At 40.1% G+C, this 21,404-nt stretch overlaps 1 protein-coding gene across 2 annotated transcripts; it reads right to left on the reverse strand.

The window, feature by feature from the left end:
• Positions 1-1,177: 1,177 nt before the first annotated feature.
• On the reverse strand, positions 1,178-20,493 carry IL20RA (interleukin 20 receptor subunit alpha). Of its 2 annotated transcripts, none has more exons than XM_005518467.3 (7): positions 20,367-20,493; positions 9,481-9,610; positions 7,082-7,260; positions 6,222-6,397; positions 5,458-5,602; positions 4,775-4,914; positions 1,178-2,310 (listed from the first exon to the last, which is right to left on the reverse strand). In XM_005518467.3, exons 1-7 carry the CDS (start codon positions 20,437-20,439, stop codon positions 1,396-1,398), a joined length of 1,758 nt encoding a protein of 585 aa, XP_005518524.2. In that variant the 5' UTR covers positions 20,440-20,493; the 3' UTR covers positions 1,178-1,395. The 2 variants fall into 2 exon arrangements, with proteins under 2 accessions (XP_005518524.2, XP_087909305.1); XM_088053179.1 differs by lacking the exon at positions 20,367-20,493 and adding an exon at positions 12,913-12,958.
• Between the last annotated feature and the right edge of the window lie 911 nt (positions 20,494-21,404).

Here is a 21,404-nt window from a genome sequence, read left to right on the forward strand (position 1 = left end):
CAGTGGGCTACTGGAAAAAAGTAAAAAACTGTTTTCCACCTATGAGTTAGAGGCCCCACACTGCAAAAGAAAATTACAAGATCATGCACAAAGGGGTTAGTTAAGAAATCTATAGGAAGTAATGAGAAAGATTTTGGATGACTAATTTTTTGTGTGAAAAAAAATTTCACATCTCCCAACTATTTTCTTCTTTTACACTAAGCTATAACTCTCCTCTGTAATCTTCCTGATGAAGAAAGGTGTTTATGTAAGCTGGGTGTATCACTGCTGCATGATCTATACCGTTATTATAAAAGCAGCTGAGGATAATTTTTTACCTCCTGACAAGGAGTCATCAGCATATTGTAATGCTGAAATTAGAAAAATTAGAAACATAGTAATGCAATTTCTGGTTTTAAAGTCTATGACTACAATTGAAAAATTCAGAGGATGAAAAGTCACAGAGAACAACAACGTCATGCAACAACAACAGCTGAGAGAAAACGTTTAAGTAAAAGTCTTTCTTTAAAAAACACCTAACCATGTACTAGTTTGGAAGATACAAAATTTAAAACAGTGCAGAATTATTTTTTTCTTTTTGCTCATCCTGTAGGTGAAAAAGTGACAAGTTTTAAAAAGGAAAATGCCACCTGCCCTAGTAAGTAATTTCTAGAATGTCCTGTAATTTTGCTATCCTAAATATCACATGACGTGAAGAAAACGTGAACTTGCATCAGAAGCGCTGGTGAGGACATCAGGCAATAAAAGCAAGCCCAGAGGAACAGTTCCTTGGTGTGGCGCAGCAAGTGTGGAGTGTTGGAAGCAATGGTGTGTCTGGGGCAGACCTCTCCCTCTGAGCTGGTCCTGCCACACTGCCATTGAAGTCATGGGAGAGGAGCAGACACAGAGGAGTCAGACAGATGCTCTACTGCCGGTGTCTAAGGCTGGCCGAGACATGGCCCAGCCAATACAATTACAGGCATTTCACTGAACCCCTTTGTCCTACAATTTTTCCCAGTTTTTGGGTTTGTTTGGTTGGATTTTTCCCCTAAAAGTAACTGCTTTCAAATGCTGGTAACTTGTTTATGCAGGAATTGCAAGGTGGGAGCATCCTCTGTAACAATATTTATATTAAAATATTTTTTATTTTTCTTTATTTTAAAATTATTTTATTTAAAAAAAAAGAATATAACTCCACAACAATCATATTTTACACAAGAGGTAATGACTGATATAAAAAATCATTTATATCACATCTGGAAACTGTTATAAATAACATATAATGAATAAATTGTTCAACAGTGACAGTTCCAGAAACTTCAAAACATTAAAACATATCTGTTCCCCTGAGTCTATCACTCTCTTTAGTAAAATAAACAATATTTTTCATTTTTAAATATTTTAGAAAATTACTTTTCATTCTTCCATTTCTACATGAAGTCCCCATTGTTCCTTGAACTGCAGGAGATACATTTCTTGGTCGTCAGATGATTCACTAGATACCTCTTTCTCACAGAGTCTGAGCAAAATTCCTTCTTTGTCAGGATCATCACACTTGAATACTCCTTCACACACCTGATTTTCAACACTGGACAAGGTAGGAATATAAAGTCTTCCACTGTGAGGATCCCAATCAACTAAAATGGTGTGCACATCTCCTTTCTCTGTGAGGCCCCTTGTGATTTTTTCCAGCTTATGATAGGATGTCTGCCCAGATTTTTCAGTATCCAGGTCCATGAAGTTGATATGGGTCTCACCTGGCAATTCACCTGCTGCATCAATCACCTTCAAAGTAAGTTCCTCTTTCTTCTGTCCCAAACAAAGGCCTGCTACCCCTATCTCTAGTTGGGGGGAGTATGGCTGTCCTGTTTCCATATCAACCAAGTCCTCCAAAGCAATCTGTGGCTCACCCTGTAGCCCCCTGGGGACAGAAAACTTCTCTTCTAGTTTCAGACCAGGACTGAAGTCTTCAGCCCTTACATCATGCTCATACTCTACAACCCCCGCATTTTTATCTCTCCAGGTATTCTGTGTTCCAGATTGGCCGTGAAATGCCCTGTTTCCAGTCTGCTCCCCTTCCATTAAAGTACCTTCTTTGAGTGAAATCTCTTCACGTGAAATATCAAGCAAATATTTTGCTTTCAGGACTTGTTCAGAAAGCAAATCCTTCCCTTCAGTGTCATTGTAAACAGTGTTATAATGAGGACTTTTCCTTTCTGATAGACGATTGGATTCCTTACAGTCATCCACGTTAAAAGTGATAAGGTTGAGCACTATTTTTTCACTTGGTATGAAAACTTGTTCCTTGCATTTGTCAGTGTACTGCCATACCTAGAAAGGAAGAAATATTTTGAGTGAAGTATAATAAAAATACCATCTTGCTGCTTCTTACACCATCTTATATTTTTAAAATATGTTAGACCTTATTAGGAGGTTATTTCAACTTAGGGAAGAAGAAAGTTCATCATATAAACATTCAAGAGTGTCAATATGCTCCCCTTTTTTTATTCTATCTGAAGTAAAACTCTATTTTGGCTAGTTTTAATATCTCTTTCCTCCCCTTCCCCGTGTCAAAATTATGGTTTGAACAGTTCTGTCAAATGTGGGTTTTGTTTCCAAACCAGCATAAACTCATGTAACTTTGGAGAAAACATCAGTCTTTGTTCTTGGACCAAAGATTACCAAATCTATTCCACTCCTTTTAACCAGTGAAGAGAAAGTGCAGTCACAACCAGTTCCCACAAGTGTCAGGTAACATGTTAATGTGTAACTTACAGAGAACAAAATAATACCAGGTTTCCTTTCAGAGAGGGAGCTACACATCACGTTGAAGCACAGTGTACAGAGCCTGCACTGTGCAGTCTGCCACAGGCTGCTTTTGTGAGTCCATACAAAATCATCAAATTAAACAATAGAGATCTTTCTGAAATCAGTAAAATTTTTGACAGGAATCAACATTGTGTAGGCACTGGTGGAGTGAATAGGAAAAACAACCAGAAGGTGCATTTCAGTGCTTTCAAGCTTGAATGGAAGACCACTAATGGATGTACCAAGTAGTCTGAAAGGTCGCACAGGTCAGAGGTGCTGGACCAAAACAAACAGTTTATTCCATGTCCCTCCAGCAACACAGGGGGCACATGTGGAACAGTTTGCATGGTGGGAAAGCCAGAGAGCATCATTAAAATACCAGGTCTATATTCATTTGTTACCTTAATGTTGACTGAATCCAGAGGTGGAGAAATAAAATTGAAGCTCCATTATGGTCATTACAAAGTGCAAGGAACTTAAAAAAAATCCCAGCATTCAAATTACATCTTTATTAGAGAAAAAAAAGCTATTGGAGTTAGGAGTTTAGTCTGCTACTGAGTGGGAATTTTTCACTAAGTAGCCCTTCATGCTCTTGGACTTTAAAGAGCTCTGTCCTGTTAGCTCCCCAAGAGACCAAGCTATCTCCCCATACCATGACCTGCATCCCAAGAACAAAACATAAAGAAGACAGAGACAGACTTTTTACTAGGGCCTGTAGTGACACGGGACAATAGTTTTAAAATGAAAGAGGGTTCATTTAGACTGAATACATGGAATACATTATTTCCTGTGAGGGTGATGAGGCACTGGAATAGGTTTCCCAAGAAGTTGCCCTATAAGTGAGCAACAACGCTCCCTGTAAGTGCAAATGCTCAAAGTCAGGTTGAGTGGAGGTTTTAAGCAACCTGATCTAGTGGCAGACGTCCTTGCTCTTATCACAGTGGTTGAACTAGATACCTTTGAAGGCCCCTACCAACCCAAACCACAGTTCTGTAGAAAAAACCAGTGCCTTGTCAAGTGCAGAAGGTGTTTCTATGCACATCTGAACACACTCCAATACTTCTGAGCCCTTCCTGAGCTCACAGTCCCTCTGTCCTCCCCTGTCATCTCTGCACTCCTCTAGTCTTCATCAGCAAGATCAGCATGTAGAAACCACTTCCCTTGTATCTCCCATCCCCAGTGTCACACAGATTGGATTAACACTGAAGTCTTCATTCATTATTATAATTGCATGTTTATGGTTGAGCAACTTGCTTAAAGATACCTGTGAGAAAGTTCTGTTGAGCTCATGAGCTGGAAATCAGTAACATTTCATAGACTTTATATATCCTTTCTAAAAATCAACCAATTTTGTAGCATTAAGAAATTTGTGAGCATTTTTTTGAAAAAAGTGTATTTGAGCTGTCTAAATAATAGAATGTGTTTGTTTATACAATTTTGGGTGGTAGGGAATGGTATAATATTTCAAAGTATTCTTGAAATCCAGGTTAAATTATCTGTATGATGCACATGTGTTAAATCTTTCACAAACACAATTAAATGGAAAAGTCTGGTAATACCCAGTAATGGTCCAAGAAAACATCATGGTGTTTCTGTACTACTCAGTTGTCTTCCCTTTTTGTTTCTGAATTCAACAAATTAATAACTTTTGTTCAACTGACTTTGCACAGTGTGTCATCTTAGATAAATTCATGGAGTTCTGACACCCTGACAAACCTTGCTGAGTGCACCTCAGACCTTGCTTAAGGCAATGACTCTTCCCAAACCAACAGCTCTGTTCTGATCATTGCAAACTTGAGTTATTACTCGTTTTTACTTGCATTTAATAACCCTCAATGTGGTTTTCTTCTCTTGATCTCAGTGACAACCAGAGCTGTTTTTTGGAGCTAGCCAGTTTCCTCCAAGCCTGCTTGGAACCCTGAAAAACACACAGCTCTGCTGTGAGTGCCAAGGCTGGCAGTGACATCCTGCAACAGAAGACACTTACCAGGTTTGTTGGATGTTTTTGTTTGTGGATGTGAATATACTTGTGCACACAATAGCACGCCACAGAAATAAAAAGGAGGGCCAGTATGGTAGGCATAATATATCCAAATGTGATTGTTATAGTCTCATCTTCTGTTTTATCTGTTAATAACACAGAAGTTTTCATTGTAACAAGAAACTTTTTAATGTATGTGGACAGTAATATGTGTATTCACCACATTTCACTTTGGATACGGAATGTAAATGTTTTAGATAAACAAGGAATTTGCAGGAAATGAAAATATATATATATTTGAGCAAAAGGACAATTATTATTACTGTCTAAATGATAAATTAAATTCTAAAAAGAAGTAACAACATTTCCCTTAGGTTCTCCTGTTGCTAACTTCAGATCGACCCAGCTCTGCCATTCCCAAGCTGCATTCAAGGAGAAAAACATTCTCCATGCACTAAAACTCAAAGAATGCAGATACTTTTCTTCAGGGGTACTGATGTACTTTGCAGTCAGTCCCAGCTATGCTTTATTAGAGGCAGTTTTTTCCATTGGTAGAAGTGCACGGAGAAGGGAGAAACCATGCTAATTATCACTCTCAAAAAATGGATACATAAAAAACTCACAAATTCAATCACCATGATTTTTTTTAATTTGCATCTTCTTTTTTTTTGAATTCGCCTCACACATACCTTTCAATGTAGTAATGCACTGTTCTTTGGAAAAGTCACTGTCCAAAAGTGGTGTGGTGACATGTACCTGTGCACTGACACAATAAGCTGTTCCAGGTTCTAACCAGGGCACAACCAAGGTCTTGTTGCTGATGGAGAAGAACCACTGGAAGACATTAGAAAATATTTTTCCCCTCTTTTACTCCTGAGATACAGAAAGGTCATGAGCACACACATTTTATAGAAAGACTGATACTCTAAGAGCTGCCAGCTGCATCCTTTTTTTCCAAATGCGATCAACATTCAAGTTACTTGTTAAGTCACATCCTCTCTGATTATTTTCTCTTCCAATTAAAGATGCTTGTACCACCACTGAACAATTTCATGCTTCATATGAAGCAGGACCATTGGCCACTACTGGCCCACATTCTTGTGCTGATATTCCAGTAGACCTAAAGCATCACTCCAGCCCTGTCCTGACACACAAACTGATGACAGGCACATGGTATGGTTCCACAAAATATTTCAGACTGGGATGTTCTGGACAAGACAGGAGTCTTAGGGTAACAGGATTTATGTAGACCTGGGAGTCCAAAGTAAAGTAATTCTTATATTTCCTGCACCTTTGTGAAAAAACCCTCAACAAACCAGTCAAACAAAAAACCCCAAACAAATACAACCAACCAAATCACTTTTGTCTACTACACATTTGATAATCTTGGCATTTCAAGAAGCACAGAGCACAGATTTAATAGGAGCAGTTCCACAGCCTTCTCAAAGCTTACCCGCTTCTTTGTTTTTTTATTGAGGACAGACACATTGTACTGCAGGCCAGGATACACTTGAAGCAAAGATATGGATTCTTCCTCAGGACTTCTCTTCCACTTCTCAGGAGCAGTCAAAATGATTAAAATAGATCTGTCAGTAGAAGATACACTTACCATGGGTGGATCTATTTTAGCTGGAAAAATGAACATATACAAAAAGCAGTCAAATTCAGCAGAGGCACACTGGTTTGACCAGTTCTCATCAAATCCATCATATTACATTTTTGCAATGTTTGGGGGGAGTCTAAGTAGAGCTTTGAATAATTTATTTATATTGGTAGAAAATTATTTGATCAGATAACTACAGGGATCTTTACAGTGAGAAAGTGAAAACTGACTTGGAATTTTGACAAGAAACCCCTGTGACTTTACAGGATAAACAACTTCAAAACTGAGTTTACTAAAATAGGCTGAATTACCAGTATGTTCTTAGATTATCTGGCACAGATAAGAAATATTGGGCTCTAGAGTATGCTTACTTACTGGTTTAGTAAAACCTTTTCAAAATAAGAACTATTTATACTGTGAATGTCCCACAGATTTTATTTGCCTTGAGTAAGGCTTTACCATAACATTATTAAGAACTCAGTATATACCAGACTATATATATATATACATATATGTGTATATATATATATCCAAATTCCAATTTTATTATTACAATTACTTCTGTCAAGAGCAGAATAAAATAATAAATGTGAAGCAACTAACTTCATGCTAGAATTAAAATATCATACACTGTGAAGGAGCATGCAGTCTGAGCACACATTATTAATCAAGGCCATTGAAAATCTGGCTGTGTGCTTAGCTCTCCTTACTGTCTGTTAGAGGGTTAAATCGTGTGGTCTCCATCCAGTCAGAGCATGTCCCATTTAGGAATGCTTTAACACTTGCATAATATTGTTCTTCGTAGTCAGAGGTCTCACTGGAGAGGTCACACCATGTTCTGTTTATATTCCTGCATTCTGGCTTTCTAATCCATTTGCCAACACCGTATCTATATTGAAAAGAAAGAGGAAGGAGCTGTACAAAATCTATTTCCATTATATTTGTCACCTCATAAGATAATTTTCTCTGCTTTATTATGGGTGATAAAACAGTTTCCATGTTTAGCAGAAATCTGAAATTTCAAGGAATCCCAGCTTCAGCTGAGATGAAACACAAAACTTCCACAAGTTTTTAATGAAAAATAAATCAGATTAGGCCCTACCCAGAAGAAGCCAGATGAAATTAACTGGGATGTCAGTGATACTAATCTAAGTCAAGCTTTGCCTGTGGAGACCAGGGATCTCTCAACTTCAGTCTCCACAGCTTTAGCTTAAATTCTAAACACACAATAACAGAGACAGGATAACTATATGGAAACAGAGTGTTCAGTCGGAATGGTCAGTGACTCATCCTCAAGTATGGACACAGATGATGCTCAGCGTCTCCAAGATGAATGACAGGAGACTACTCATTCCTGTCTGGTGCCTCGTTTACTAGTTTAAAATAAAGACTAAACTGGAACACAATGAACTTCAAAACCCTTCTAGTTGAAAAAAGGACATATATCTGCTACCAACAATGCCTCAGTACTGAGCAGCTCTTATACACTGGTAGAACAAACCAAGATTTCCTTGGAAAATTCCTGTTCGGATTTACTCAGAAGGTCCTGCTCCTTAAATTCACATTAAGAATTCCCCCTTTGGCTGCTGATTAGAAAGGGTGTGTGGCAGCTTCTGCCTGACTGCTGGATCACTCACCAGCATTTTCCACCTACCTCAAGGCCTTGCTCTCCTGGGTGGGCACATGAGTGTTTTTGTGCTCAGTGTGAAAGATGGCCATACCTATGGCTGCAGACTCTCCATGGACCAGCTGGCCCTACAGAGTCATTGCAGCCAGTTCTCTCTGAACACTTTACCTCCCATACAATAGTCCTGGTTTTGGCCAAGGACAGGGTTTATTTCTTGCAGTAGTCATGAGGGGATAGAGCCTGGAGCTGTGTGGGCATGGCCAAAATCCTGTTATTCAATACCATCTTCCATCACTGCCAGAGGCACAGGAAAGGAACTCTCCCTCCATTCCAAGAAGAAAGGTGTTCCTTTCCAGTGCAGGAAGTGTGGTGGATGGAGCAGTGCAGTAACACTGGACCTGACTGAAGGGAGCTGTTTGGGTGGCATGGCTGCGGTCAGGTCAAGCTCTGCACTCTCTCTTTTGTACATTTTTATCGTTAATATTGCTGCTGTCACTGCTCATTGTCTTATCTCATTGCTGTTTCCAGTAAATTGTTCTTATCTCCATCTGTGATCTTTGTCTTTTGTGCTTCCAGTTGGAGCTGGAGGGGAAGTGAGTGGCACCATGTTTTATTCAGCAGAACTACTGAATTGGAGAACACCATTCCTAAACCATAACAATAATTGTTGTTTACTCTGTAACTACCGAGCACTTTCAAGTTACAGGAAATTTCTAGAGATTGACATTCATTTTACTGTTCTGAAAATGTTCCTAGATTGAGGGAAGTGTAAATATTAGAGGTAAAGATTTGGAACATTACATAATCTGTGACAATGGTGCTATACCTGTTTAGAAGCCAAACTTCTATCACTGCCCTTCAGAATGACACAGTGCTCTCTCAGCAGGAATAAAGGAAATGGAGTCTGGCTCTCATACAAATTCCTTGACACCCTACTAAGGTGCAGACCTTGACAATGTAAGAGCCTGATTCCAACCACATTACTTGGTTTTGTACAATGCTTGGCAACATCAGGGGATTTTCTCCTAGAGAGGCTTGCTGGATGAGAAGAAATCTGGGGGAGTGGGTCTGTCAGGAAAGAGCAATGACATACTGGGTATTATTAATATTGATTGAATCATACATCTCTATATCTGTTTAGAAGTGTACAGAGGATGTATGTGGACAGATACCAGTGCTCAGCACAGTTCTTCTTTATCCTTCTCTCTCATTTTAGGAGGAATGCCTCTGAAAGCTTCCACAGTATTAGACTGTTGCTTCCTACACTTCTTTCATAGGAAGAACATCTCCTTACACAACTTGGTGTGAAGTAAACAGTGCCAGAAGCAGAAGTTAAAAAACACACTGCTAAAGTCTATCTCACACTTTAGTTCTTTCTTTACTTTATATCAGCACTACCTTGCATGAAGTTGGGTTTTCGTTTTGAATTATTATTTAAAACGCTAAAATAAAAGTCAGTGGGAGATAAACAAGCCAACTTACACTGCATATTTCACCTTGTAGAGTACTCCATCACCTGTGCCTTCTGGTGCTGACCAGTGAAGGACATTCTTCATATTTACAGATTCAAAATGGACATTCCTAGGGTTGGGCAAAGAACAATACAGTTCTCCTGAGAAAAAAAATAAGAGATGAACAACACACACTAAGAATCAGCAAATACATACACTCCCAAAAGTAGCCAAATAGACAGTTATTTTTTTTAAAGTCATAAATTCTCCCTATTTTTAGCATTCAAAGCATAATGTGGCTGGCTATGGAAAATCAATTTTTTTATAAGTGTCCTTACCTATCTCAAATTCCATCTTTATGAGTGTGTTTTTTCTTTAGCACAAATGGCTGTACTATTTATGAAAGGCATGGAAATCCAGGGATTGGAAGCTAAAACTAGAAAAGCTTGGCCTAGAAGAGACACACATTTTTAAAATTGCAACTGTATTTAAGTATCAGAAAAATTTAACAATGAAAATTTAAAAAGTATCCTTAATACCTCACTAGAGTCTTCTTCTAGCTGAGTGGATTTTTAAAAGGCAAACCAGACATTTAAAAAAAAGACACACAGAATCTACTGCAAATAGCTTTACAAACTGAAGTATGACTTTACTCTGGAGAATTGGACTGGGTTATCACAATAGCCCCAGTGTCATTTGACCATCCCTTTTAATTCTCCAGAGAGTCAAAAGCAAACATCTACTTGTAAGGTCACACATCCAACTTGTTGTTCATTGCACAAGCTTTTGAAATTAATAAATAGGCAAATTTGGGTATCTTAAAAACGCAGTTTTAGCTCCTTCTAATATCCAGTTCTAATCTAATACGAATCTAATACAGACTGGTGTCTGTCCACATTGCTAAATTGCTTGCAAAACGGACCCTGTGGGCCCAGGGGAAGAATCTCAAGTTCAAAGTTATGACTCAAGCCTCCGCTACTCCTGCCATGCTCTGGGGGGAGCAACCCTGAGACCAGCCTTCTCTGAGGCTGCCACTGCTGGGAAGGCACTTCCCATCACATGTAGCTGCAGGAGCATAATAAGGAAGAAGAAAAGCGACTCTGTGGGTTTTTTAGGACTTTTCAGAACCCTTTAAACTCCAGGAATGCAATTCTAGCTCTTGAGATAACAAAATGAGGCAAAGAAAAGGGGAAATAAAATATATCAACACAAACAGTGGGAACAGTGGGAACCAGTTCAAATGAATAGTCCTTGAGCTGTTACTTCTGTAAGCAGACCTTAGGGTATTTTTGTAGTATATTTTGTTATTACTAGGGCAATAGTCTTCATCCTCCTATATAGGTAACATATTGTTGCTTTTGTAAGCAAAAGTCACCACCATTTTCCTGATTAATGTGCAGCCTTCTATCTGTCTTTGAGCCAAACCGTAAAAGCTTTTTTCTCTTCAATACATTTATTAAAACAATCTCCTTGAAATTCTGTAGAGACCTATTACTTCCAACTGTCTCAGTTCAAACTCTTGGTTTTCCAAGCCTCTAGCTGCTCTTTAATGCTGTACTGGTATATGCATGCATCTGTATCTTCAGATCACAACACTGTTTATGGAAGGTACTTCTAATGTTGCTCTTTTTTATCTCTAGCACTTAGTGTTCAGCGGCTTACATTTTCTAGTCAGAGAACAATTTTTTTCAGGTATAGTCCTTAGGGCAAGCTTATCTATTTACAAAAAGTAGAAAGTCCCATTTCCTTGATACTTGGATACAGAAATGTCCCATGACACTCAGCCTGTAAGAACTCAACTTGGTTGTAGCAACATAAAAAAAGTTCCAGGATGCCAGGGGATATAAAAGAGGCAAGTGATCCTCCAGGAATTTGCCTTATTCTAACACTTGCTTCCAAGTGGGAGATAAAGAATCTAGAAAATAAAATGTTTTAAGTTCCCTTATAATAAATGTCCTCTGCAATTGCTTTAAGTGAATCCAAATGTAAAGATGAAGCTGCCCGGGAGAGCTGAGAAATTTTTTGCCTTTCGACATTTGTCCACCCTTATTTTAAAACATCTATATTCCTCAAGCACATTTTAAAGTAGCAAGAGTCATGTGTTTGGCTGTTACATTAAAATATTTTTAAACTGGCTCTTTGACATTTTTAGTTGTTTAAAAAAATTTTAATTTCTTCCTCCCAGTGTGGTTTCTGCTGTGGTAAATGAAATTTCAAAACAGAAATACTAACTGCAGCAGAGGAGCCAATCTCAGTATGCAGAAGCCACAGAATGTATCTTTACAAGATCTAAGGTATTACAACACTGCTGGTGTGCTCCTACCTACCCCCAGCTCAGTGAGATTTAGAAGACAAAGGGACTGAGACCGTTAAGTTTCCATGAGATACAAAAACAGAGATTTGGTTTCTATTTCTGGTTTTACCCCTTTATTAAAGGGCTCCTGCCCTTAGAATAAATTGTGCAAGTTAGTTATACCTAACAATTCTGCACGTGTAAAACAAGAATAGAACTACCAACTCCCCTACGTTTCCAGGAAGAGTTAAGAATAAATTCCTTCATGTCTACTTGGTGATCAATAGTATCAGAAGGCATGTATAAAGAATAGATCATACATAGAGCTTGAATGTTCCATGGTTATCAGTCAGTAAGGGATTCAAGTATATGCAACAGCTGCATGTTTCTGTCTTTTAACTTGTCTTCAGTCTTTCAATTTCTAGTCTTTAAACACATTACATCCAGTTATATTCTCATTTCATTTTCATTTATCAGGATTAATGGCATGGGTGTCATATAGCACATTTTCAGTTTGTAGTGGCCTAGGAGCAGAAATCAGTCACACATGTTGCTTTGCTAGGTTTAGTCTGCCGCACTGATTGCTAGCAATGTCTGTCATTCACTTTTCAGTACAACTAAGTCGTTTCACTTATTTATTGCATGGAAAAAAATTGAATCCTTATTACTGTCTTTGGAAAGGCTGTAAATCAAACCTTGAGTAATATCATTGTTTATATCTTCATGACTGATACCTGGACTGGAAATAAAGCAGTAATATAGGCTTGCAAACTTCACCACCACAAGGAACAGCCAAGTCCTGATCTTAGAATAATCTATAGCGAGACTCTCCAAAACAGATGTGACTTAGCCTGAAAACACCTTTGCATGTGAGTGAAAAACCCCATTGACGTCAGTGAGATTATTCGCATGAGTAAAAATCTGCATGGCAGGTGCTTCATCTTCTCTTTATGAAATCACTGCCTAGCTTTAAAAACCTGGTCCATTTCCATCACATAGAGCTCCCTGCCAAGTACATGCCTTGCTCAAGTCTGTTCAAAGCTCAGTTCTGGTTGTAGCCATTATCTATCTATCTACACATGTGCACAGACACATACATACAGACACAAAGGTAAACACACACAATTTCCACGTTACAACCACTACCCATTCAGTGTATCTGTGTTTTACCTGCTAGAAGGTTCCCCCTGCCTTGGTGACAAACAGCTGTGTTTAATGTCAGGCCTGAAGAACAAATACAGCTGCACTACCCACGTCCTCTGGCTCTAAACAGATTTTTTAGCTTTGCACTTCAGTTGGGTAACACAGCAGCTGCAAAGCATTAGAATATATAAATACAAAAAAGTTTCGATTGTTTTTTTCTGTGCAGTGGCAAAAAATTTTGGGGAGAAGGCAGAGGACCCACTGCAAGCTGACCTATTGGTATCCAAGTGCCTCCTGTGCAACCACTGTTGTTTACTGTAGCCCTCTCAAGCGGAGTGATCTTCTGCTGTATTTTACTGTGGCGTGGCACAGAGGTGCAAACAACAAATTATCCAATCAAATACAGCAACAAAGAAGATCACAGAACCCCCTAGACAACTGTAAGATACAATTTAAAACAGTGTGTGATGTGGAAAGCATTAAGATAGAAATGATGATGAGATGAGCCTTACTGCTTCAGTCTTGCTACCCATAGCAGTAAAAGCCAGTAACTCCTCCCCTACAGTCATCTCAGAATTCAAAAGAGGAACTGCTTTTCTGACAACAGCAGAGACTTTGGCTTCAACTGTGGTCATATTTTCTTATACAAAAGTGGTCCTTGGGAGCACCTCAAATGGAAGGGGAAACCTTTGTGCTGGGTCCTGAATTTGTGGGCATCACCGTGGCTGTGTCTCAGCATTTGCAGCTGCCATGGATTGAGCCCCCACTTCCACACCTCTGAGAGGGGACAGCCTTGCAAACAGGCTGAGTCCCTGATTTGCCTTTTCCCACTGGTAGCTTAGACCCACCAGTGAAGCATTAAGCAATTAAGGATCAATCTAGGATACACTGCTTCTGGCAATGAATGCTCTAAGCCAATGCTCTTTCTTTAGTCTTTCAGTTCAACTTTGGGTAACTTCCATCATATTCCTATGACATCTTGTTTACTCCTTCTGTGCTGTTGTTCTTCATTTGTGAGGCATTTTTTTCTCTCCTCCTTCAGCTCACGTGTTTTGATTGTTATGTTGTTCTCAGTGAAAAATAGTTCTTCAAACACATATCTAAGTATAACATAAAAATAAAAATGGTCATACTCAGAGCAAATGTCCATTTAGCATCATGTTCAGTGTCCCTCAGAAGCAGAGTGTTGGGGATGTTTTTTCTGGCACATCTCCAGCTCCAGGCAAGTTGGCACCAGCCATGCAGGAATGCAAGGGAGTGCACCAAGTGGTAAACAGGAGGACTGAGCCAAAATTTGAGATAGTAAGTTACACAGAGGAAGAGAAACCCAGCAAAGCCAGGAATACGCTTTAGCAAACTTATTACTTACTTATCATCTTAGCAACAATTTTAACAAATGAGTAAACATCTTAAAAATTAAGTGATACTGGACACTTTTTTCTGTGCAGATTCTTTTTGACTTGAATTCAGCAGACCGAATAATGAGGAAGAGGAGCAGGAGGAAGAGGAGAGGTATGTAGGAACCATTACAGCTCAGCTCATGGTGGCTTGCTGGAACTCTGCTGTTGCCAGGTATGAAGTCAGGATAGTGAAACCCTTTGACCTGAGCGGCAGTGGTGGGAATGAGGGGAGGAGCACAGAGGTGATTTCCTGTTCAAGTCATAGCAGCCCTCGAGCTAACCACAAAGCACGATTTTTGCTCTCCCACAAGAGGAGCCTGTCACTCCCATCATCAGAGGGGGCACAGGGGGAAGAAAGACGGACAGTAAGGCAAACATAAGACTGCATGAAAACCAGGTGGTGCAGCAGAGGGAAAAACTTGAGGAAAAAGGTGGGGAAAGAAGGATGAAACTGGGGCTTGTGGGGTTTGTTTTTCAAGAAATGGGCAGAATGCCATTGGAAACAGGTGAGCCTGAGGAGGTAATTTCGTCACAGTGTGAGTGGAAATACAGCCTGAAGAACAGGAGATACAGAAGTGGGACTGAAGCTATGACTTGCCCTGACAGGCTCTCCTCCTCCATGTGAAGCCTTGCTGTTATTTATCCAAACCATGTCCTAACTTACAAAAAACACCTGTAAAGAAAAGATTGGTCAAAGAACATCTCAGACTCGGTCCAGAAATACCCAGCTTCAGAAAGGAGGAGAAAGTCTTCCTGGTCCATTGAAGGTTTATTAGGAGACAGCTGGAGAAGACCATGGCAGCTGATACCTGATCCTTTTTGCTTACTTGTATGAAATAAAATAAACTGAATTTTCTTCCCACTGTGTTGAAAGTTTGTAAGTACAGGAGTAGAGCTCCCACCACCTTCCCCATGCTCTGCTGCAAACACCTTTGCTTGATACACTCCAGCAGGCAAAAGTTATCGTAGGTATGTTTTCTATTAATTCTGAGTGACCAATACTGGCCTGAAACGAGCAAACAAGGGGAGTGAAATTCAAGGTGCGCTTGTCTAAAATTAGCCACAGCCCTTTCAAGACTTTCAGAGTTCTAATCTGACTGAGTTGTTTTGTGCTTGATGGTTTGGTTTGGTTCCAGTTTGGTTCTTTTTGTTTTGTTTTTTAATTTAAAACGGAAAGAGGTTTTGTTAAGTTTGGCATGCAAAATCATTTTTTGCCAAAAAGCACTACACTAATTTTAAAATTAGTGGTGACACAATGCCATGACATGATAGCTGGTTTTTAAAACAGATGTTTTGAAATTATATAAATTCTGAAAATTTCCTGACTGTTCAGTGTTTCATGTTGGGGTTTTTCTTTTCTACCAAGAACATGTTTAGCACTACCAATTTATTACTGCTTAGATCAATCACATTGAACAGCCAAGAAAATGCAAGCTTAGTTAGAATACCTCTGACATCTTACGTTTGTTTTTTAAAGTATGTAAAAGTTAAGCTTTCTATTTGAAATATTGTAAAAATGATGCTCTGTGACAGTTATCAGCCAAATTGCCCTATACTACATTTTGATACAGTCCTAATCCATCTTTACATAACATATCTATTTTTTACATATAAACTGAGCCAAAATTGTTTGGCTTCCATCATTCAGCACTGACTAACAGCTATTAGGCAACAACAGTCCAATTAGAACTAACAGCATTATATTTATTGCCTAATAGATGTTGCTCCTTGCTCTGTGACCTACTGATGGCTTCTCTAGAAAAGGGATTTTGCTTTTCTTGGGAATCAAAACGATTTTAATTAATGAAATGCACATTTCTGAATCCATATTTTGCCTTGGACAGGAGATTGAACATAACATTGATGGGGGATAAGCACTTGCCCTTCTTTCTGAGGGAAAGGCAGTCCTAAGAAGATGAAAGTTGAACACCTTCTTCTGCACCTGAAATCTGAGAGGAAGGACCAACATTCCCAGAAAGCTTGTAATACCTCATCTCTCACAGGCAATGCCTTTGGGAAGGATTTGTTTGCAGAGAACTCCTGGGGCACCCCTCCACTGGTGTGAGACTCTGAACAGAAATAAGGTGCCTCTAAACAATATCCCAAGTTACCGGCATACCAAGTACAAAGAAAAGAGCTGTATGCTTTTATAAATTTTTATCTAGAGGTGGTCCTGAGTTCCAAAATTCAGGCTCTTACAAAGTTCGGCTTCTTAAAATATGGGAGCTCTTGTTTGGCTCATAAGAGGTGGCTTTTCTCTCTCTTACTTGCAGATGATGAATAAGATGTCTTGGGGAGAACTCAATCAGAAGAAATCTGTAGAATCCAAAACTGTAAAACATAAACAGGAACTACACACAGACAAATTACTTGAGTTGTCCTAAACACTTGTTTCTCTTCGAATTAAGACTATAAAGGTCACTAGACAGCAAGAGCCATGGAAAGGAATGGTTATCAGCTACAGTGGTGAACCTGAGTGATTGCACAGGGAACTGCAATGCACATGTAAGCTTTGGGCTTTAATCACAAATCCCAATGGTGCTGGAAGTGCCTCTATGGAATGAACTGCCTCCTTTAACCATTTTAATCTCTAATTATCAGGCAATAAGAACTTGTTAAGTTGAGGAATCATACACAAAGCCATGTACAAGGGCTAGATCGCAGTGTTGTCTAGAATTGCCTGGCATGATATTGGAAGCTGGAGATGAGAAGGTAAGGAGGAGCCTTTCAGCTATATCAACATGACACTCTTTCATATACTGCAGTTCTCCTTATGCCAATATTAATTTTTATTTATTTCTATGTTACATTTACTCCTTTTTCCTTCACAGTAGGGGAGAGTGAGGAAATACTGTGTAAAAACACCAAGCTCAACCCCCACCCGCCTTATACTTCCACTCTTACTACTGAAGCTTTATGCTCTGTCTGGTAAGGACACAGATTATCGCCAACACACATGTATTTCAATCCTGCAAAGTATATAGACATATAGTAGGTTATACAAAAGCTATATGCACAAAATTTGCAAGCCAAGAGTTTAAAAAAATCATTCTATTTTACTTTTTTTTCCCCCCACACTGTTTTTCCTATTATTCTGTATTTTATTTTTAAAATAATGTTAATAAATTTTTAAAATTTCTGTATTTGTATTTCCTTTTATTCTGTATTTCCCAGAACAACATGAAAATAGATGTTTTGTACATTCCAGTACAGTTCTACTGACTATGAAAGAAACCACATCAAAATTTGCTTAAAGGGAGGCTTGAGGCTGTTTCTCAAGCTACTATTTATTACTAAAAATATGACAAAGTGGAATACGAAAGATGTAAATTGAATCAGGTGTGTCAATGCAGAGCAAGAAACTTACACAGTTATTAGAAAACATTAAAAAGGGGAAGCTTTCAAGATTGCATCATATGAAATGTAGTTGATATAGCCACGTATCAGCTCCAGTGGGATCTAAGGCTGGATGTATGCTAGCAAAGACTGCAATCCAGAAAAAGCAGGTCTGTTAGATTAAAATGTTTATACTGAAAAAAACTTGTTTGCATTATATACATTTCAGGTTTTTGAATTTTAATATTGGACCAGCTGTACTTGCACTAGATACACTGATGAAGCACATCTTCAAGGACAGCTTAATCCAGAAGAAATCGAGTACCAAGACTGTGTCACAATACAGACAAAAGTACAGTAAGAGAAATGATGGAGATTTGCTTCAAAATCACATACCTTACCTGAATGAAAATAATAAAATATGCCTTAAATAAATCAAAATGCTTCTAGTTTTGCTGTACATCATTCAGGCTCATTTCCCTTTCCTCAGAATAAGGACACTCTGTAGTAGTCAGTGCATTCCTTCTTCTGTATGGATCTACAAGAGAGAGACTGGACTCTATGGGCCAAGGATTTCAAGATTTCTCTAACTACAGAGGAATGTGGTTAGAGAAACCTCCCATAAATGCAAGCAGAAGGATTTAAGATGAAGCTTGGTAAGCTAATAGACTAGTAGTCTACCACTTAGAAAATTCAGGCTGTTCCTTTATGTCCTTATCAGTTCCTCACAAAAATAGCTAAACTCCTCCATGTGATAAAGAGGAACGTGCTTGAACATGCTCGAACATTTCTTGATCCCATTGATTAAAAAAATTAATTTTCCATTTTATTTCACATTTCTGCACTTTTTTATTTGTTCTACAGTACAGATTTTTAAAGGGTTGAGTGAAACCAATTCATAAAAACCCTGATTGCAATGACAAGTGAAATTTTTATCATTGCTCAGATAGTCTGTTTGTTAGGTACAGTTCATAGACAGCAGAGCCTGAAAACAGAATGCAGTCAGAGACTGCTGGAACAGTAGATGTAACCCAGTAAGGGTAAAATAATGCCCACTAACACATCACAGTGAAAACAAAAGGTGTATTGCAAAGCTCAAGCTATAATTTAGCATTTAAAGGCTTCTGCTAAGGAGTTCAGAAAGTTACTTGACAAGAGATCCCAAGGAGACAGACACAGGAGAGATCCTGTAAGATGTAAGATTCTCAGTCTGCAAAGTCCTGCTGTAAAACTGCTTTATGTGGCACTTGGGTCCTGGTTCCTTCTTTAGGAACAAAGTATCCAAAAGGGACTTCTCTACCTATCATGTCACTTCAGAGAAAGCACATGAGCGCTGTTCTACACTTCATATAATTTCTTCTGTTATTAGCAAAATACTGCTAGAGATTAATTAAAGTAACATTTATGGCCTCATCTTGAAAAAGATGAAAATGGAAGGTCTAAGCCTTCAGTGAATGGCACAGCTCTCCCTTCCATGCTGGTATTGCTGACTGTCAACAAAACCCTGAAATCATGTCCAGCTAAAACCTCAGGAATGTGCAAACAGATTCCCTCCTGCCTTGAACAACCACTAGACAAAAGCAGCATAACCCCCTTGACATTTTTCTAAACTTTCTTTGGAATCAAAACCGGTAGTAACCACATTTTAAAGTTTTTTTTTAAAGCGTAACTGAATGCCAGTTGTACAGATTTTCCACAACACTTGCACTGATCACCATTGGACTTAGATGAAAATTATGTGGTCAATTATTTAAAAATAAGCTGGCATTGGTACCTCTGAAAGCAACTCAGAATCACTGATGCATGCTGGAGTAGTTTGTCAAAAGAGTTAACTGGGACACAGTAGTTAGTGGTGCTCAGAGGCATTTAGGGTATGAAGAACTCTCCTCAGTACCTTCCAGCTCTCACAAGATCAGAAAGTTTTGCTGTGGAATTACATGGGAACAGACTCCCATTTAGGTTGAGTTTTGGAGGCAACACTTGCAGCAGAGAACAAAAGCACAAAGGCAGAGTAGGTTTCTTAGGTCTGCTAATCCCTCCAATGCCTTGCTCTGCTTTTGAACAGGACTTATGTAGGAAAAAAAGAAATAACGTATGATTTTAACACACACATGCCAGGCTACAGTTTATAAACTCATTCCCACTGGGAAACATCCTTGTCCATGCCAAGATATCTCGCTCTTTGAGCTGCTCCCACGGCCCACTCCTGCTGCCGCCTATTTTGCTCCCTCTGTCTCTGGTAGTTGGATGCGTGGCTGCCACCATATGATACAGTCAACACGTGGGAGAAGGGATTGGAGCCACTCAGGACACGAACCCACGAGCTGAGCATCTCTGCCAAAACCCCACCCTGACTTTTGTTTTAATCTAGCTCTTGACTGCTCAGTTAGACTCCTCAGGGTGGTGCCTGTCAAGTAGAAAGGAACCGACAAACATCAAAGGTATCTGAAGAATTACCCAAACGGGTATAATAACTATCCCAAGAGCACACTATCAACTTAACGCTGACAGCAAAATCGGTACAGAGCTTCGTAAAACCGAATTCCAGCTTCATTACAGAGAAAAAGGAAAAGATGAAGCAACATCACAGAAACACTCAGCTCTCCTCCTCCTCCAGCCAAAACCACGAGAACACCACATGCACGGCACGGAGCGCCTGAGCCTTGCTCCGGGGCTGAGGGAGCCCAGCTCGGCGCGGAGCGGCGGCTGGCACTCCCAGCCGGGGGAGGGATGCGCGGTACCCACCTGTGCTCGCTGCGGGGCTCGGCGGCGACAGCAGCGACAGCAGAGACAGCAGCACCCGCAGCCCGGTGCCCATCGGGGCCGCATCTCCCGGCCCGGGGCGCCCCGCACCGCGCAGGGGGAGGGAGCGGGAGCGGGAGCGGGAGAGGGTGCCGAGCCGGGCAGGGCAGGGCAGGGCAGGGCAGGAGGTGGGAGGAGGAGCCGGGCGGGCCGTGCCGCTCCTGCGGGGCCGTGCGGACGGGCGGGGGGAGCTGTGAGAGCCGGCAACGCTGCTCCGGGGTCCCGCCGTGACACCGTCTCCAAGCTGCGGGGTGATTTCTGCTGCATCCCTCAGTGCTTTCACTGATTAATAACTCTCCCTCGAAACAGCCGTAAGACGCGAGTGGGATGCTCTTGCACACCCTCTTTTTTTCTTTTTTTTTCTTTTTTTTTTCTTTTTTTTCTTTTTTTTTTTTTCTTAGAGGAAGCTGAAGGCTAAAGTGGTACCTCACTGCTTGTTCAAAGATACGATTTTCCCCACTACTTCGCATTTAATTGTGTATTTGAAGATGGAAAGAGGCTATGGCATCTCCATTATTGGAGGTACTAAAAATCCATCTGACAGAGCTGAGCATCCTGTTGCACCTTAGCCCGGCTGGAGCAGGAGGGCTGCAGAGGCACACTCCCACCTCAGCATCTCTGGACTTGTGAGAAATAACATGTTTTCACTGCGAACTGAGCTCTCGCTGAGTGTGTGTGAAGCTGCTCAGTGCAGCCCTCACTGAGAGCAGGAGATGAGGGAACCTGAGAGGGTGCACGCTGTGCTTGTGGGGTGCTACAGACTGAATACTTGGGGAGGATCTACCAGGTGAAGGTGCTGGAACATCAGCCTTTCTTCCCTGAGACGGACACCTGCCAGCTCCTTTCCTACCAACTGACCTCATTTGCTGTCTTCCCACTTGTTCTGTTCCCTTCAAGTTTACCTCCTCCATCTTGGCACCCTTTTGCCAGTTTTTGATCTCTTAGTCCTTTCATCACCAGCCACTTCCCTCAGGCCTTTAT

The sequence above is a fragment of the Pseudopodoces humilis genome, chromosome 3 (genome assembly GCF_049639895.1).
Source record: "Pseudopodoces humilis isolate 2021_Gansu_Grassland_sample_001 chromosome 3, ASM4963989v1, whole genome shotgun sequence".
In the NCBI taxonomy this organism is placed as follows: Eukaryota; Metazoa; Chordata; class Aves; order Passeriformes; family Paridae; genus Pseudopodoces; species Pseudopodoces humilis.

What these genes read in the sequence shown, in the direction of transcription:
- IL20RA (XM_005518467.3), bottom strand. Translation starts at nt 20,439, where the DNA reads ATGGGCACCGGGCTGCGGGTGCTGCTGTCTCTGCTGTCGCTGCTGTCG. An exon ending in ATAAAAAAACAAAGAAGCGG is followed by an intron (nt 5,603 to 6,221) that starts GTAAGCTTTGAG and finishes AATGTCTTCCAG; the next exon opens with TGGTTCTTCTCCATCAGCAA. An exon ending in AAAAACATCCAACAAACCTG is followed by an intron (nt 2,311 to 4,774) that starts GTAAGTGTCTTC and finishes CTTCCTTTCTAG; the next exon opens with GTATGGCAGTACACTGACAA.